Source organism: Eretmochelys imbricata, chromosome 8, assembly GCF_965152235.1.
Source record: "Eretmochelys imbricata isolate rEreImb1 chromosome 8, rEreImb1.hap1, whole genome shotgun sequence".
Lineage (NCBI taxonomy): Eukaryota > Metazoa > Chordata > Testudines > Cheloniidae > Eretmochelys > Eretmochelys imbricata.
In genome coordinates, this window is record NC_135579.1 from 56,113,844 (window position 1) to 56,133,135 (window position 19,292).

At 38.9% G+C, this 19,292-nt stretch overlaps 1 protein-coding gene across 4 annotated transcripts in view; it reads left to right on the top strand.

Annotated features, from left to right (window-relative positions):
• The window catches only part of SWT1 (SWT1 RNA endoribonuclease homolog), a 157,409-nt gene that overhangs the window by 51,021 nt on the left and 87,096 nt on the right, over positions 1-19,292 (top strand). For 3 of the 4 annotated variants that reach the window (XM_077823957.1, XM_077823959.1, XM_077823958.1), the window contains exons 17-19: positions 4,465-4,531; positions 6,962-7,026; positions 16,623-16,842. In XM_077823957.1, the coding sequence (XP_077680083.1) occupies positions 4,465-4,531; positions 6,962-7,026; positions 16,623-16,728 (238 nt within the window). In that variant the 3' untranslated portion in view covers positions 16,729-16,842. Of the gene's footprint in view, positions 1-4,464; positions 4,532-6,961; positions 7,027-16,622; positions 16,843-19,292 lie in introns of those variants that run through there. The other variant, XM_077823960.1, reaches the window with a different exon arrangement.

Genomic DNA, 19,292 nt, shown 5'->3' on the forward strand with positions numbered 1-19,292 from the left:
CAAAAGGCCATTTCTATATTTGTAAATACATGAAAATTGGTCATGCCAAAGAATGAGAATGGAATCACTTTTTTTCCACAGGGATTGTTCTGTCTATAACCGTATTTTAAATTGACAAAAGAAAACATTTTACTATGTTTCTTCTAGAAGGTTTTAAACTCCTTAAATTAATACTCTCAGCCAGATTGTAAAGCCAAGCAAATGTACTTAAACTTTGTTCTTTGCCAGCATTCAGTGCTTCATCTGTTCCTTATGCTGAAGGTTATGAAAGATATTTTAAATTCAAGAATGTTTCTACAGTTGTTCAGGTGGTGAGAAAATTCCAGTGACTGAGGAGGATGAGAAGGGCTGATTGTTCTGTGGAAATCTAATAGCCTCTCTCCTAAGCATATTCTAAAGCCAATTTTATGTAATCTTAAAATACATGCTAAAGGGTTATTGCATAGATGATATTTGTTAAATTTTCAGGGTTGGTTAGAGTTTTGCATGTATTAGGGTTTATTTTGGAGTCAAATACTTTGATGTACTAACTTAGGGCCTGATCTTGTAAATCTTTACTGAGACTTCAAATAGTCCTCCTGAAGTCAGTGGATGTATTCATACAATAAATGGTTTTCAGGATTGTGCCTCACTGAAGTCCATAGAAAGCCTGTCTTCGGTTTCACTTGGAGTAAGATTGGGCTGTTTGTGATTTTCAGGAGAAGAAAAGTTTAAATATTGTGCTTTATAACAAATAAATAAATCATCTCTATTATCTGATTTCATAAGATGCTGCATACCTTGCAGGATTTGGACTTATGAGAAACAATATGCTTGAATTGGAAGTAAAGTTACATTAGCACTTGCCTCTAGATATTTTCTACATCTAGGAAGTGTTTGTCTCTCAGTAACTCTACACAGTAAGGCTACATTTTAATCCAGCACAAGAGAACAAAATTTTGTATATTTTATTGTGTGTCTTGCATTAGAATAGGACAGCAGTTCTCAAACTTTAGCAACCGACGACCCCACTTTTTGATTTAAAATTTTTTGGGGATATCTGAGCTGCCCGGCTCAGCCTTGCCCCACCTCTTCTCTGAGGCCCTGCCTCCACTAACTCCATCCCCCCTCCCTCCATTGTTCACTCTTCCCCCATCCTCACTCACTTTCACTAGGCTGGGGCAGGGGGTTTGGGTGCGGGCTCTAGGGAGGAAGTTTGGGTGTGGGAGGGGGTGAGGGGTGCTGCTTTTACCTGGGGTGGCTCCTGAAAGCAACCAGCACATGCTTCTGACAGCAGCTCGTAGGCGGGAGGGTGAGGACTGGGGATCTCTGCGTACCACCCCCGCAGTTCCCATTGGCAGCAGTTCGCAGCCAATGGGAGTTGCGGAGTCAGCTTTGAGCCACCCCATGCCTCACCACCCCCAAAGGGGATGCAGGGACTTGCTGGCTGTTTCCAGGAGCAGCACGGAGCCAGGGCAGGTAGAAAACCTGTTCCCTGGCATGCTGAGAGGAAGGGGGAGCAATTTCTCAGCAGGGCCCGTGGACCCCCTGGAGTACCCTTGGGGACCCCCAGGGGTCCAGGGACCCCAGTTTGAGAAACGCTGGAATAGGACATCAGGAGTCATGGCTTTTGTTTTCAGCTCTGACACTGATTTGCTGCGTGATCGTGGGGAAACCACTAATTCTCCCTAACTTAACTGAATTTTAAGAGTAAATTGTAAATGTTAAGAGTGTTAGATTTAATGGTCCAAAATCGTATACTGGAGTTGCATCTACTTACATCAGCAGTGAATTTAGCCCAAAGTTGTAATTAACACTTTGAGATGCTATGGTGAGAGACACTATATAAGTGCCAAATATTAATATCAATGGTAATAAAAGTTATAGTTGGCCCAGACCAACTTAATCCTATGAAAGTTTTTTTAATTATTATTTTGTTAGCTGCTTTTCGTCTTCCAGTTACCATGCTGATGGGAGCACTAAAAATGAATAGATCTGCCAATCTTTAAAAAGCTTAAACCAGAGAAGCATTTAAGGTTCCTAGAGGGGTTTGTACAAGCCATCAGCTTCTTCTGGCAAGTATAGCTAGTTTTTAAAAGAAAAAAATGTTTTTATGCATAATCTGGGCCGTTGAGAATTTGTATGTGAGAAACTATTAGTGCCTGCATGTTTTCAGTACCATATTCTCGCTCTTAAACTGATTTTTTTGAAAAAAATAATTAAAACTTGTTTCAGTAAGTAACCCTAAGGCATGTTCTTTTTAATTTAAAATGTCCTTTTCCCTCAGTACACTTCTAAGAAAAATGGGCTTTTTGTTCCTGTCCCAATTTTGAAATAGTTCACCATTTCGAACAAGGCTTTCACAGTGAATCTGTTAACTGATCATAGTGCATTATAACGGGGAAAAAAAATTCACATAGTCCTGTGTTAAACATCTAATCCTAGATAGTGCATTTGTGGAACATAATGGAGCATGTTTGGTTGCATTAAATGACTTGACTTTCTTAACTAGTTTTCCGTATGCTAGTAACATCTAATGGAAAAGGGATATTTTTATTTTTAATGCTTTTGAATTGTATCTAAAAAGTGCAGATCTAGCGATGGAAACATTTTAATAAATTGAAGTCCAGGATTATAATTTCATTTCTTAAACACATGGCACCTGATTTTTCAGAGCTGTTGAGCTCCTAGAATTTCCAGTGACTTCAACTGGACCTGTGGGAACTTACCTGAAAATCAGGCACATAGTGTTTAAAAAATACACAGTGGTTCTTAACTTTATTTTAATGCCTTAATGGAAGAAAAACAACTAAGTTGGCTGGTACAAAAAGTTTCTCACTAGCAGATACAGAGTAAATACAGTTTTGAAGAGCACTGTTCTTAGCACTATATGGCCTTTCTTGAGTTATCTTGCAACCGAGGTTTCTTCATACCTTTTAGAAGACAGTTGCTCTCTGTTTCCTTCGCTGTGCTATCAAACTTCAGTACTAGTATATTCTGCTTCTTTCTAGATATAACTTGTTTGCTTGTTTTATAAATTTGTCAGTTCAATACATGGAGGTCACGGGAGGAGGTGAAAGTAAGCTTCTGCAAAAGTTCTTTTTCAAATGGTATGTGTGTGTCTGTTTTATGTAATGTGTATTCTTGTGCATAGACACATGTCAAGTTTAAAAGTTAAGTCCACACCATTGTGTCATTAAGTATGATTATGGTGGCTAACATAGACCTAATTTAGTAGCGAATAAGTTTTATTTAAAAGTTTATAAGTTTAAAAATGGTGCAAACTAGAACATTGGATCCAACCTTTCCTCCACCAGACTGAGAAATTAAGAACTAGAAACCAGCTTCAACTGAGAATCAGTGAATTAGGCTTGTTACACTTCCAGGGTTTGCCAATATAGATATACCAGCAAACTCTCCTAGTGTGGACAGTTTATACTAGCAAAAAGTCCTGTTGCTGATATAGCTTATTTAGTTTGGGTAACTGGTATGAAACAGTTTGGGATGGCTTCTAGTTCTTAAACAGGAATCCTGGATATATGTTAATACCGGCCATTGATTATTCCTGGTCTGTTCCTTGCTTTAAAGTGGTCTTTACTCCTGAGGGCGTTCTGTGCCAAAAAATTAAAAATTCTGTGCACAATATTTCAAAATTCGGCAAGTTTTATTTGTCAATAAATAAATGCAGAGGCTCCACCATGGCAGTTGGGAGCACAGGCCACTGACTGCACAAAGGTGGGAGATCACCCTGCAGCACCCCCTGGGAAGCAGACTCCATGGGGAGTATACATGGGGAGGCTGCACCTGACCCTGATGCAGCCGAACGCCTGGGCCTAGCCCAGAAATACCCTGGGGCCCTGCCCCTCTGCACCAGATACACCAGGTGTGGGGCAGGCAGGCTCAACCAGGCCATGTGAAGGGGCTCAGTGTGGGGGGATCCAGGTGTGGGGTGAGAGGGTTCTGTGTGGAACAGTCTGGGTGCAGGCAGCTCAGTTGGGGGTCTAAAATACCCAATGGGAAATATGCAGGAAAAATTCAAACTGTACCTAGTCCTTCATTTTTGTTTGTTGTTTTGTTTTGAAGTGTGGGAAAGCTTTGCATTGTGTATCCGTTTTCTGTTGCCCTCTGGACACAAGAGAGGCTTTGCTAGTGAGAAACAAAAGGCTTTTAGTTATATGCTTTTCCCCCCTTTCTATGTAGTGAAGTGGCTGATGTGAAAACCGCATTAGAATTTTTAATTGGGGAAAAACCTTCTATAGAACTTTCCCACTAAGAGAATAAACTCTTTTAGTTCTTTTAATTGGGGGGGAGAAATATCAGCTGTCAGAAATGATTGTGAGTGTTCATTTTGTTTTGTTCTGGAACTCATTAGAATTTTTACACAGTGAGGCGTTTCTGTATCTTACTAATTTAGATGTATATCATTCCAGGGTATTTTTGCTCTTTTACAAAACATCTTTTAAACTTTTTTCTTTTTCTTTTTAGAGTTTTGACCCCAAACAGTAGTTTTCAAGACATTTGGATGCTCTATAACTTCCTAATCAGTAATGAGGTATGAAATTTATCTTTTTGAAAATCTTTAATGGAAATGTATAATGATGAATCATAGAACTGGAAGGGACCTCGAGAGGTCATCTAGTCCAGTCCCCTGCACTCAAGGCAGGACTAAGTATTATCTGGACCATCCCTGACAAGTGTTTGTCCAGCCTGCTCTTAAAATCCCCAAATGTCATACTACAGGCAAATGTAGTGAGTTGCCTAACCAGTAGAGCTACCATTCATGGTCCAATTGAGCTAGAATTGTGAAATTTGGTACTCTTGGTCATTATTCGTCATAAAGTCTAAGGGGGAAAAATGTGAACTGTTTCTTTTGATCAGATGTCATTGGACTTTCTAATGGAACTCCAACCATTCAGGTACCCTGTTCAAGCTGCAGCCTTGAAATTTAGGACACTGGTTTATTATAAACTCATTACAGGGAAGTTTTTAAAATTAACAGTCACCAAAATATCACCAGTCTAATAATTTACAAAAATAATCCTAACTTAATCCATTAGGCAGTCATGTGGGGCCTGCGGCCTTCAATTTAGAGACATTAAGGTAATCTGAGATCACCAGTTGTATTTAGAGGACTTCAGTTAAAAAGTGTTTGTTTGAAAGTGAGTACCTGTATGGGTAGCCACTGCCACATGAGTGATGGCTTGAACACTAGTTAACATGAACAACAGTATTCCTAGAAACCGCATTTACACAGCACACTAAGAAATCAAACTGTATCTTGTCAGAATATATATGAATATATACACTATGCAAGGAATAAAATATTTCAGGAACAAATTGACAATCCAGCAAAACGTGTCTGTATAAAATTGGAAAGGATGTTGTGACTACAGCTGAGGATGCAAAGTTGGGAGATCTGGGTTCTGTTCCTGACTCTTCCATAGAAATGGGCTTTGTAACCTTGAGTGAGGCTCAACATGTGTGCTCATTTTCCCCATCAGTAAAATGATAGTCACCTTCTATGTTTGTTTCAGTCACTTTCCTGGTAATGTATTGCATGTGTTACTTCTTTTTTTTTTTTTTTTTTTTTTTGGTCTAGGTTCCTAACTTTCTGAATTGTCGATTTTTAGATAACTTTTAACTCCTTATTTTGAAGTTGAATTACATCACATGTGGAAATATCAAAACTTAGAAATATATTTTCACACAGAGTACAAATAATTTACATAAGATTTGTAATGAAATTATGTAGTTACTTTGAAAAACTTAATTCTAGGGATAACATTCAATTCTAGCATTGGAATCACCAGTTATCTTACTTTTGGTTGTGTTGCTCACTCTAATAGAGCCAACATTCAAGATAAAATGAGTTATTTTTAAAGACTAAACTTGTCATAACAGCACCCAATTGGCAACTAAGTTTAAGGAATCAGTGTACATTAGCAGTTTTGCTGCTAGTTCTCCAGGGTTATACAATGGGTGGTGCTATAGGTATATTTGTAATCTCTTCAGGGCTGCTGCCTTGTCCGTGTGTTTTGTACAGTTCTTAGCACAGTTGAGTTCCAGTCTTGATTGGAACCTCTAAGACCTACTAGAATATAAATAATAACCCTCACCACAACCACATGGGTCAGTTGTTACAGAAAGAGGACCCCTAAACGACAACTGTCCCTATTGTAACTAGGTCACTCCTATCCATTATTTTAATTTTTTTCCCTTTAAAAGTGTGGACCCAAAACAGCAACCTAAGGACCCAAACAGAAAAACAAGTATGTGGCATTGCAGTGTTTGGAATGTTTACATGAAACCTGAAATTCAGAACTGTGTTTATATAGGTCTCTTTTTTTTATTTTATTTTTTTAAAAATCTGCCTCTAAGAGTCACTTCAACATCCTTAAAAGTCCTGTTACAAAGCAGACAACAGTGTCTCTCCTATCCTGTTAAACTTGTAAAATAGAAAATATTGTTCTGCTGATAACAGATCAGGGACGCTGTCGGACACTTGAACTCGAAATAAAAGACTAATGGGTCCATATAAGTATGGGGATTCAAAAAATATGTATTCCATATGTGGAATATAGGCATTTTATTATAGGATGTATTACTATTTTCACATCTACCATGTATGCTTAGTATATTTGTTTATGGATTTCAGAGCTCAGAATTCTTTAAATCTTTTGCTATGGAATTGGGGGAATGATTCTTTCTGTACTAGAGAGTTATCTGGAAGCTGCTATAAAAATGCTATTAAATAAAATCAGGATGATACTTACACTGTTAGCTCCAGATTGTTTTGCCCTATCATTCTGAATAGGGAGTACTTGATCTGTACTATATAGTCTGACTTCAGTTCTTTTCTCATTGTCTAGACTTGAGATCATTCCAGTTAAGTGTGTAAACATTAGGTCCAGTGTATGTTATGTCAGCCATGTGATTTTTAATTAGTATGTGATCCTAAGTAACTCTCCCTCTTTCATCTTAGATAAATACCAGCATAAAATTTACTGCTGAGGAACTCTATGAGTGTGTTTCACAGGAAGTGTATAGGTAAGTCAGTTATTGATTATGTCTACTGGATTTCCTGAAACAGTTGTAGCACTATATTTTGTTCAGCTTTACTTTATGGTACTTAGAGATTTTTCTGAGAGAAAATAACCATTATCCCCCTACTATACAAAATAGTTCTTAAGATTTATTGAGGGAGCTGATCTGTTTGCTTCCAACTTACTGTTTTTGATCCACTAAATGTTTGAGTTTTCTTAAGAGTTTGTCTACATGCTGGCCCGTATGGACACCACTGGTACACTCTAAATGTCTCCTAGTGCGTATTAATGTAGGCCCTAGAAACTGGACACTAAAGTACACTAAGTGACTTTGAGTGTGCCAGGAGGGTTCATATAGGCCAGTGAGTGCATGACATGCTAGTGCACACTAGAATTTCACATATTTTAGCACCGACTAATGCACATGTAGACCAGCCCTAAGTCTGGAATAAACTCAGTCTAAAGAAGTAGGTTCTTAGAAGTAAACACACTTAATATAGAAGCTTTTGTTTGTTTTGTTTTTTAAAAATTAAATTGAAAAAAGAGGTTGAATTGTACAAACATTTGGGGATAAGGGTTACTGGTGTCTAAAGCTTTACCTACACTAGAATTTTGAGCTGCATTTGGCATGGACATCAAACACTGTTCTTCCCTTACACCTGCTAGTTGCGGACTTTTGTCCTGCTGGTGTGGACAGGGCTAACAAAGCTCAACACCCTGCTAATATAGGTGAGAACAAGAAGTCTACCATGCTTAGTGTTTGTGCACACACCTAGGGTAATGTGCACATTATTTTGGGGGAGAATACTTGGTAAAACAAAACCCTGTCCACAGCCATGTTGAGAATCATGCTCTGACAGCCATTTATGAACTTAGGCCCTGATTCAGCAAAGGACTTAAGCATGTGTTTTAAATTGATGTCAGTGGAACGTAAGTACATGAGTAAATGCGTTGCTGAATTGGGAACATAGTTCTAACTGTCACAAATAGAGCCATGGTGTGACCTATCACAGGCAGAAATAATGGAGGCTTGATTGTTGATCTTAAACCAAATGGAGATATTGCCTCAAATTACTTAATTTCCCATCTTTCTCAGTGTGTTTCTTTATATTTGGATCTGAGCAACTGGAAATATTTAGTGTGTGTGTGTGTAGAAATGTTAGAGACAACAACAAGAAGGGGTTCTTCAAATACATCAGCCAAAAAAGAAAGATCAAGGATGATGTGGGTCCATTGCTCAATGGAGAAGGTAAGTTGGTAATGGAAGATGATAGGAAGGCGGAGCTGCTCAATCCCTATTTTGCTTCAGTGTTTGCTAGTTATCTGGTCACATATTGTTTTTTGGGAGAAGTTACCATAGACAATAAAGGGGAAGGGATGCAGATCGGGATAAGTAAAGAACATCTCAGAGATTTTTCTGACCAATTTGAATGGGGCCGAATGCTATTCACCTGAGGTTATGGAAGGAATTAGCTGAAGAAATCTTGGAGCCACTGGCAATAATATTTATAAAATCATGCATGACAGGAGAGGCAAAGACACTTCTGAGTCAAGAATGGTGATCTTTAACTGGTACACCCAGAGCCTATTTTCAGTATCTTCCATGCATCTCCTTTGTCCTATCCCCTTTTTTCACAAGTAGAAAAGGGATGTATTTGAGTTTTGTGACATCAGTGGCATATTCTGAGCTGTGATGATGGCAAAACAACATGCTATAAAAATGCTAATGCTATCAGGCTCCCTCTTGCAGTAAAGAGATGTAGAAACAATCCCTGTTGGCCCATTGAGAATTGGATATAGCTACTATAAATCGATAGTCCCAGATGGAACTCATATCCTATTGCACTATTTCTTTGTTAGCGTAAGAGAGCCTGGATGTTAAATCTTGCCTTTCATGTTCATCTTGTCTACTAATCAATTGGCACTACAATATCTTAGGCAGGATTTTAATTAAGTCGGAAGGAAATTAAATATTTGTGTTCGAGTTGCAGATATTTTCCTGAGCTTGTTTCTAAGGAATATCTTAGACTGTATTGTCAAAATCATTCTAATTGCTTTCCAAGTTCATAATTTGTATCGGTATTGTTCACTAGCTAACTTTGTAAATAGACCTGCCCCATGTCATTTGTATGTTGTTGTTGTGTTATTGGCTAGATAAGTGGAGGAAAATGTCTGTAAGGCTGTCTGCACTTACAGCATCATGTCGAGTACGTACACTGCATGCCCCCCCCCCCCCCAGCATGGGTATAAATAGCAATGAAGACAGTGACGCACTGCTTAGGTGAACAAAGACATGCCAGAACTTTAGGGTTTGTGTATATATATGTGTCTCTTAATTCCCAGGCCATGCCTCTCCCATCTACACTGGAATTTTTAGCAGTGCAGCATCCTGTTGCCTCCCCACTGAGCCTTTCCCTGCTGCAGAGAGAGGCTCCAGTAGCAGGGAAAGGCACTGGTGGGACAAGGCAGCAGGGAAAGGGTCTGGCAGCTCCCTGCTACTGGAGCATTTCTCTGCTGCAGTGAAATTTTCCTGCAGATTTCCACTGCCAGAGCCTCTCCCTGCTGAAGAAGTCCTTCACTGCCACATGTTGCTATGTATTGCAGTGTGGATGTAGCTACACTTATACTACCTGCCACCACAAGTGCATAGAAGGGCAAAGAGACATAATCAGGCAGTTTCTAACAGTTGTGTTCAAACATAACTATAGTTGGTAATTAGAATGTCTTCATGCATATGCTGTCACTGCTGTAAATTATTCCCAGAAGTCATGTCATACATTTGAATGATTTCGCTTTCATAGATGGGCTGTATTGACATGTAATATTCACCTGTTGAAGAGAAATAATGTGTGTGTAAACTATGCAGCACCTGGTTTGAAGTGTTATTTAAGGGAACAGACCTGTCATGTGCTTATGTGAGTAGGCTGTTTAATGTCCCTAAGTCCTCTGTGATAAAATATTTTAGTAGATCCATGATAAAATGTTTCTTGGTAAAAAAATAAATGTTCAAAATGGCTGGGGGGGCGGGTGAGGAAATCACTGAAATTGCATTTAACCAGCTTTAGATCCTTAATGTTCCGATTGTTATTGCCTAACAAAACTCTAAATGCAAAATAGTTGCAGATACAGTGTAAATGCACCCTTGCCTGGAGCAGATAACTGAATTTATCTGAAATAATTTAGTCATTTTAGTCTTGGATCTGCAACTAACTCAATTGCTGTTTCTTCAGGCTGCATGAAAGCATTTAGTTTAAACTTGCAGCTCAAAGTAAAGGCTTGATCCTACAACTCTTACTTGCACTAGTAGTCATTACTTGTGCAAATTGTTTCTATTTACTTCCAGGCACACACTGATTCCAGTGAGTGTGACTACTCATGTGAATAAGAGTTATAGGACCAGGCTCTATGTTCAATATCTGTGATCCTATTTGATCTCGACAGAGTTAGCCAAAAACTAACACAACACACATCACTCATTAAAAAGCACAAGCAAGCATCAGCAGTATGGGTTGTGTTGGAGGAAACTTGTGCTGTAACTGAAATTCCTAGCTACACAGAAAGAGGAGCTATGAAGTGGACAAAGTTAACTGGTGTGATACCACTGATTAATTTAAAACTTGCTGTGAATGAAGAAGCTTAACAGATAAAGAGCCAAAGGATGTAGAGGGTCTGTCTCTTACTCTTTACCCAGGCAAATGCCCACTGCATTCATTGTTTCAAGCATGGCATTAACTTAATCCTACTGTAATATTTGCATAGGCATTTGCCTCATTTGTCCCAAAACGAATAATTATAACCTGCCTTTAAAAAGGGCTGAGATTAATGATCTCCAGTGTTTTTATGTTGCTGCCTTGCACACACAATGCTTAATTCAAGCAGACAGGTATTTTTGGCACTTGGCAAAGACAACATGCTCTGTTAATGCTTCCTGCTCTTGCAATGAGGTAGGAAAGAGCAACGAGCCACTGGCATTTTCAGAACGAGGGTCAGGTGTAGATGTAAAATGGAAAAAGGTATATTTCTGCTATGCAGCCTTTAATGTACTGTGATTATGTATTGGGTATTATAGAAGTGTGCGGGAATGATTGTGAAAGTGACTGATTACAAAACAAAACTTTTCCTACTGCTCTTCTCTGCTCCTCTGTGTCTTATCTGCTGAAAAAATTGAGTTTTATTACTTTGGATAATGCAGAGGTAACATAGCAGCCAAGTACTGCTTCTGGAATCTTTATTGTAACTATGTGGTATGAGGTAGAAATGTATTCTCCAGCACTGGAAAACTGTATTCAGGATTTGAAAAGCAGTTAGAACGATCTTGTTTTGACTGGTACTTTAGCAGATTTTGGGTGCTTGAATGTAAAACCCATAATCCCTTAAATCCTTACTCATGCAGGTAGTCCCAATTCAATCAGTGGGCCAACTCGTGTGATTCTTTGCCCTGGACAAGAGTCATTAACAAAATATAAATATGGACCCCATAGATGTCACTATCGTTAACTTTTTCTACCAAAACCATGCTTTAGCCCTTTGTACTTGATTGTTGCATGACTCTTACTGTTTCTGTTTTATACCTAGTAATTTTATTTATTTATTTAATGGCTAGTAATTGGGGGCCATTAGAATTTTGTGCTATTTCCATAGCAAGAATCTTTCAGGGTAGTGATATCCGGGCTTTTAGTGATTTCTATGTAATCAGTCGGATGTTGGCTGTGGAATTCCATAGTTTTGGCCATGTCTAGACCTCTGACTAGGCAGACAGCTTGTAACAATTATTTATGCAATAAATTTGTGTGTTAAAGGTGCTGTACAATAGCCTCCTTTGCATAGTAAAGTGAAATAAAATGCATTCTTATAAAAAAAATGCGGGGGGGGGGGCAGAAACAATCTCCACCCCCAAGATTCTCTTGTGACAAAGTAATGGATGCTCAGGATGTTTAGTTATTCAAGTACTGCAGTGACTAAATCGAAATATACAAGTATTGGTTAGACTGTCTCCAAAGGCTATCTTTCCTTCATTAATGATATTGGAAATGTATATCCTGCCATCATTACCAAACTGATGGCTCCATTTATAAACCAGTGAGAACCTCATCCACTGACAGCAGTGGAGCCACTTCTGGCATGACACTAAGTGACCATTATTTAAATAGCTGTAACGTATCAATTCACAAACAGATGAAAGGAATGTATTTCTGTAGCTAGACAAAGTCTCAATAGCTGAGCAAAGTGTTGATAGGAAATAAAAACCTAACCGTTCAAATACAGATGGGGTCTTGACTGAATGGTAGGACTAGCAATAGTTTTGGACCATCTCAGCATTACTTGTGGATCTTGTGACAGTTTGACTTTTTGCCAGACTGTTTCCACTCTGCTTTTCAGAGGCATTACATTACCTGTGCATTAGAACAGTGGTCTCGAAAGTAGGGTGAGCAAGATCATCCCTGGGGGTGCACGGCAGGAGGCGCGCTGCCCAAGGAGCGCTGTTGGCACAGCGGCTGCAGCGCTCCTGCACCTTTGATTCTTTGGCGGCATCTCTTCTTCTTCCCTTTTTTTTTTTTTTTGCGCTTCCCTAGAGCTGGCCTGGGGGTGCGCGATCCAAAAGGTTTGGAGACAACTGCATTAGAATCCCTTGGCATCAAGGACATACTGCTGAAATCCTTACTTGGGCAAAATGCACACTAAATTCATATCAAGTGTTGCCTGGGTAGACGGTGGTATTGGGACTGTAATGCCAATAGGTGTTAGATTTTTAACGCTGCACATAATTGCAAAGGATGTAGATCTAAGAGATTCAGTGCCAACTGCAACATACTTCATGATAAAACTTCTATTGTACATTGTTTTGTCCAACTATTATTACTTAGATTTTTTTTTCAACACTATGACAAAGCCAGTGTAATAAGTCAAAATAGCTTCATAGACAACAGCCAGAGCGACTGAGACTTATTTGAAGGTAGGGGTGGTGACTGTATGCTGTGTTGCAGGGTGGTTACCACAGAGATATTTGTGTAGAATTTCTGTGTGGCTGTCATTTTAGAAGATTTATAGTAATCAGTAAATACACTGGAGGGTAGGGATAGGATATAGAGGGCCCTAGACAAATTAGAGGTTTGGGCCAAAAGAAATCTGATGAGGTTCAACAAGGACAAGTGCAGAGTCCTGCACTTAGGACGGAAGAAACCCATGCACTGCTAAAGACTAGGGACCCAATGGCTCGGCAGCAGTTCTGCAGAAAAGGACCTAGGGGTTACAGTGGACGAGAAGCTGGATATGAGTCAACAGTGTGCCCTTGTTGCCAAGAAGGCCAATGGCATTTTGGGATGTATAAGTAGGGGCACTGCCAGCAGATCGAGGGATGTGATCGTCCCCCTCTATTCGACATTGGTGAGGCCTTATCTGGAGTACTGTGTCCAGTTTTGGGCCCCACACTACGAGAAGGATGTGGAAAAATTGGAAAACGTCCAGCGGAGGGCAACAAAAATGATTAGGGGACTGGAACACATGACTTATGAGGAGAGGCTGAGGGAACTGGGATTGTTTAGTCTGCAGAAGAACGAGGGGGGATTTGTTAGCTGCTTTCAACTACCTGAAAGGGGTTCCAAAGAGGATGGCTCTAGACTGTTCAGTGGTAGCTGATGACAGAACGAGGAGTAATAGTCTCAAGTTGCAGTGGGGGAGGTTTAGGTTGGATATTAGGAAAAACTTTTTCACTAGGAGGGTGGTGAAACACTGGAATGCGTTACCTAGGGAGGTGGTGGAATCTCCTTCCTTAGAAGTTTTTAAGGTCAGGCTTGACAAAGCCCTGGCTGGGATGATTTAGTTGTGGATTGGTCCTGCTTTGAGCAGGGGGTTGGACTAGATGACCTCCTGAGGTCCCTTCCAACCCTGATATTCTATGATGATCTCTAGTTCTCTTTGTAGCCTAGTCTTTAAATTATGCATCTGCCATCTAGGTAATTGTAACTTCCTCTGCCCATATGCATTTTAAGACTTGCAAAAATTGGTTCCATAAGTTGTCTGTGAGCATTGACATTCCCAATTAGAATGGAGCAAGTAATTCATAAGGAACGTTATTCAACAAATATATTTGTCTGTTCACATATTCTGATGAGAAAAGTTACAATCTGCTCAAAATTATTTGCTGAGTTACTACTTCAAACAATTCTTGGTATGTAACTCAATTGTGGCAGTTTGTTACAAGTATGAGCTATTTTGACTGGATACAGAGGACCTATAATGTGCTCCTTTTCCCAATTGGCTCAGTATCTTAACATCCCTTGCACAGGGCATATTCTCACTAGCATGAATTTAAAATCTGTGAGAATCAGTAATAGCTTGTTACTGTTAGCTATTTTTGTGGATATTCCTGCTGGTAAACGTGTTAAGATTAATATTTTAATTTGCTTTGAGTCTTAATTTTCTTCCAGTAGTGCAGCAAAATACATTTTGAATATACTGTGGGTTTTTTGTTTCAGTATTTGCCAGCTTTACTAGTGACATGAAGCTAAAATAGCGTGAGATCCACCACTTAATATCCAACACAAGAGCAAGTTAGAAAGAACACTTAAGACATACAGATGTCAGATCTAGCAAAATAGCTAGCTACCTTAGGAAAGGTTTAGCTGTTCGAATGAAGTTTAAAAGAGCATCTCTGTGTGGTTTTGTGAAACCCCAGGGGAGGGGGAGCAGAGGCTACCTCAGCAAAAACTATGAAACTCATTGACTTTATTTTTTTTACAGCCACACCAAATATGTATTCAGACTTTTTTTTTAACAAAAATTGGAAATCAGGCAATTTGGAAGGTGGCTTTATTTATTCTCTCCTCTAAAAATTTATTACCTTTCTCAGACAAGGGGTCTACTCATAGTTTGAAAGGCCTGTGTGTGTGTCTGCAATGGATACCATTTTAAATTAAAACTCAGCAGTTGCCACTCTGCATACTCAGTGTGTTGTTTAAAATAGAAGTTACTCTGATTGCTGCAGGTATCTAGGGTTTAATACCCCTTAGCGCAGATCCTCAACTGCTGTAAACTGACAATGTAACTTCTACAATTTTCACCAGTTGACTATCTGCCCCATTGTATGTATTGCTTGTGTACTGTGTTAAGGAGGTATTGTAACAGGGTCCTCTTTCATCTACATGAGCTACAATTAAACAAACCAAAAAAAAAAAAAAAAAACAAACAAAATAAATTTTGAACGATCATTGGTTAACGCTAGAACAATGGGTCCTCAGGATTCCTTTTCAGAAACACAGTATAAGTCATACAATACCTGTACTCTGAATGAGCAGTATTAAGCCATGTCTAAACTAAATGTTAATGATTGTACTAACAGAATCCCATGAAAGTTAAATACACACACTCCACTTACTATTTTCTAGACTGAGGGACAGGGCAAAAGAAGGTCACAGATTTGTCTGTAGCATCGGGGCAGCTTCTAGCTCCAGTAGCTCTAGTGCAGCGGTTCTCAAACTGTGGGTTGGGACCCCAAAGTGGGCCATGATCCCCTTTGAATGGGGTTGTCAGGGCTGGCTTAGACTTGCTGGGGGGCTGAAGCCCAAGCCCTCTGCCCAGGGCCAAATCCCAAGGGTTTCAGTCCTGCAAGACAGGGCTCAGGTTACAGGCCCCCTGCCTGGGGCTGAAACTCCCAAGCTTCAGCTTTGGCTCCCCAGAGCGGAGAGGATCAGATTTTGCCATGCCCCAACCCCCAGGGCAGTGGGCCTTGAGCAGGCTCAGGCTTCAGTTCCCCCTCCTGGGGTTGTGAAGTAATTTTTGTCAGAAGGGGGTGAGGGGTCACGGTGCAATGAAGTTTGAGAACCCCATATCTAATGGCTAGGTAGCTAAGTTGCACTGTATGCTCTTTCGCTGCAGTTGAGCATCAGGGCCATACAATGATCAACCTTTATAAACTTTCCAATGATCTCAGATGAAGTTACCGTAAAAACTGAGATGTTTACTGTAGGAAAACAGAAAACACAGCAAATAGGCTCTAATTCATCAAAGTACTGTGCCTAACTTCATGCATACAAGTAGTCTCACTGAAGTCTGAGATTGCTCACATACTTAAGCCTTTAATTTTAAATTCTTTGTGGAAATGGCTGTTATGAGGCAATCTTAGGAAAAACTGAGAAGACAAGATCAAAAGTAAAGGAAAAGGTGACTTGTGTAATTTACATAAATTGTTTTAATTCAAAAACAGCTTCAGTGGAAAAGAGCTTTTAAAATCAAATCTGTAGTTTCAATTGCATACATTGGGCAACTTTATTCCATGTACATGACTGTCTAGGTAAATGTTAATTCCATAAATGTGGTGATAGTGATTTCTGTTCTTGCAGCATGCAGCTGGGGATGGGAATGTTTAGCTTATTTTGAAACTCACTAATATTACTACTTGAAAGATTAAAACTATATATAGATAAAGGATGGCACTTTTAGCAGATGTCAAGATTGCGTGCACAGCCTCTCTGAAAATACCATGTTACTTCTAAAAATTAAAACACTTTGAATAACAATATGCAGCTTTGGTCTCAAAATAGACATTTTATAAGTTACTGACTGACAGGTTGGTTTAATATACATCTTTTCTTTTCCTTCTAGAGAGAGGTTAACAGTTGGATGTTGCCAACTGGCACAGCTGGAATACAGTATTACACAATGCAATGCATCTGTCCACATGGAGGCCAAAAATAGGGGCTGGTTATGATACTACTATCAAATTCAGATTTTGAGTTAGTGTTCTCTCCTCCCTTGAACTTCCCCTTCCTTAAATTGTACTCTTTTAAAAATAAAATGGAAAACTTTGTTAGAACCACCAAAATCTAGTCGTTTTTCTCTGTGCTGTTTAATTAATTTACACTTGAATCTATTTCCTGAATTAAAATGTTTCTCCCGCCCCCGACTCAGCTAGTAACAGGAGTCCACCAGCAGCATTAATTGTTGGCATTCATGTTAAATCTCATCTTCCAGAGATGAACACTTAACATACATCAACTATTTAGACCACTTTAATTTAAAAGTGCAAAAAATAAAGCGTGTTTTTGTATAGTATAGAAGACAGCCCTATAAACACCTCCCTTCTATCACAAACAAAGCAAGAAAACAGTGTGGTGCGAAACAGAGGCTCAAGACCAAATCTACAAAAGCTATTGTACTCAAACACCTTTAAGTACAAGCCTGAGGGAAAAATTTTTTTGGTCTGCCTAAAACATGACAGGCAAAATGGAGGAAAAAATAGATTTCATCAATTTAGAAAGATAGTTCAGTGATCAATTTAAAAACTCAGACCAGTACATACAGCAAAGGGCTGAGAATTTCCCGTCCTTAAGCAAAGAAGGTGTAGGTAAGATCTTAGTGTTATTAGGTGTACAAGTTAAACAGGTACTAACAAGTAAACTGCTTAAAAATTGCTTCCTCTCTAAATTAACTGGTTTTATTTACCCATAAGTGATTAGTAATTCTATTTGTCCTGTCCCTTACAGTAGAAATTTGGGTGGTTTTTACATAGTTATCTGAAAAAACCCAAAACCAACACACACACCTTTTCAACCTACCTTTATCTATAAGGGAACTTTTCTACTGCTGGGCACCTTCAAATGATTTCCCTTGCTGCTGTTCAAGTTGCACACATTGCTGTTGGAATGTAATTATAACCAGATTGTTTCCTGAAACAGTTCACAGCTATTCAGTTTCTCTACAGCTAGTTACAATACTTCTACCCTTTAACACTACCTATTTGCTTGTACAGAGACCAGAGATACCTGTAAAACTGTTTCACTGATTTTTCAACAGCTTTATTGGAAGTATAACTCCTTAATAAATAGGGCTGTTCAAAATAGCACAATCTTCACTTTATGTAGATGCAAATGGGTCCAATCACTTATAGAAAAGAGCAGGATGAGATTTTATTTGGGTCTTGATAAAATCTGGCAAGCAAATTCTACCACCTTAGGGGGGAAAGGTTTCTTTTGTTCATATTCTTATACTATTCTATGTACTGAATTCACAAATGTCTCAAAAGCTGTTACAGTACAGGCTCTGAGTTGCAGAAAAATGTTTTTAAAAATACCTTGCTGCCCTATTCTGATTGTTCTAATGTGTACCCAGTATGCTTGGGGTAAAAAATTCAGGATTGTTCATGACATACTGTCAATGATGTTGTCCTCAAACACTGACAATTTCATTCTTCAAAGCAGCAGTAGTGTGTCAGGAATGCATCACAGCATGTATTTTACATATACATACTTTTTTTCCCCAGGCCTGCTAAAAGTTAGAGAGCTCTCAGTAATTTTCTGACCAGTTACTAAAACTGATTTAATATGGATGAAGGTCTGTCATGAGCCAACAATACCTAAACAATGTTCAGTTCATGGGCATTATGACATTTGGGTCCACCTCTCAAATATCCCACCATAGTTAGATCTAGTGTGTGGAGTATCATTGCTGTACAGACTTGGAAAGGAGTAAGATTGACAAAAGCTGGGGGGTGCTCACTGTGGAACATTAGACCTAAGCCTAGGCTAATTTAGTTGTATGGATCAGAACTTTAACTGAAGTTTTTCTGACTACATTTTACTTAGATTTGGAAGTGCTATGCTTTAGAATAATGCTGAATGAGCCACATTAAGTTCAGTATTAACCAATTGTAGAAAACCTGGTCAGTCATTTTGCTGTGAGAAAAATATATAAATAAAAATAGTAAATGAAACAATGAACTCACTACTATGGCACTTCTGGGTACTGCTGATGGCTAATTTGGCTGCTGAGGCCTGAATATCACTGCTCTAGCAAATCCTAAAATTTTGCTTTTAGTGGGTAGGTTCACTTCCATTTGTGTTGCATGATGATTTATCTTTTAAATAAAGAGCTTGTTAGTGACCTGTGAACAAAGCCACAACTACAACATTGATAGTAATTCTGTGGTGCAAGGATTTCCTGAAAGGTACCTTTTAATGTGTTTCCATCAGCAGCAAGCATTAAGTGCTAAGTTTGGCACCAAGAAAGTTGGATGTGCAGCACTACACATTAGACAGACACCAAGTCATCCCAACCAACACTTTTACATATGAATAGAGAAAATGAATCAAACCATAATACCGAGTGCTTATGAAACAAATTAAGTACTATTCATATTATAGCACATTTGTCAGCTTGCACTATTAGAAAAATAAATACCATTTTAAGAAGTGTTTATCACCCACTAGTAATATTCTAAAACCATGAACACTTCAGGTTTTACAAATATTAGCTCAACCCTTGTAATAAAACTGC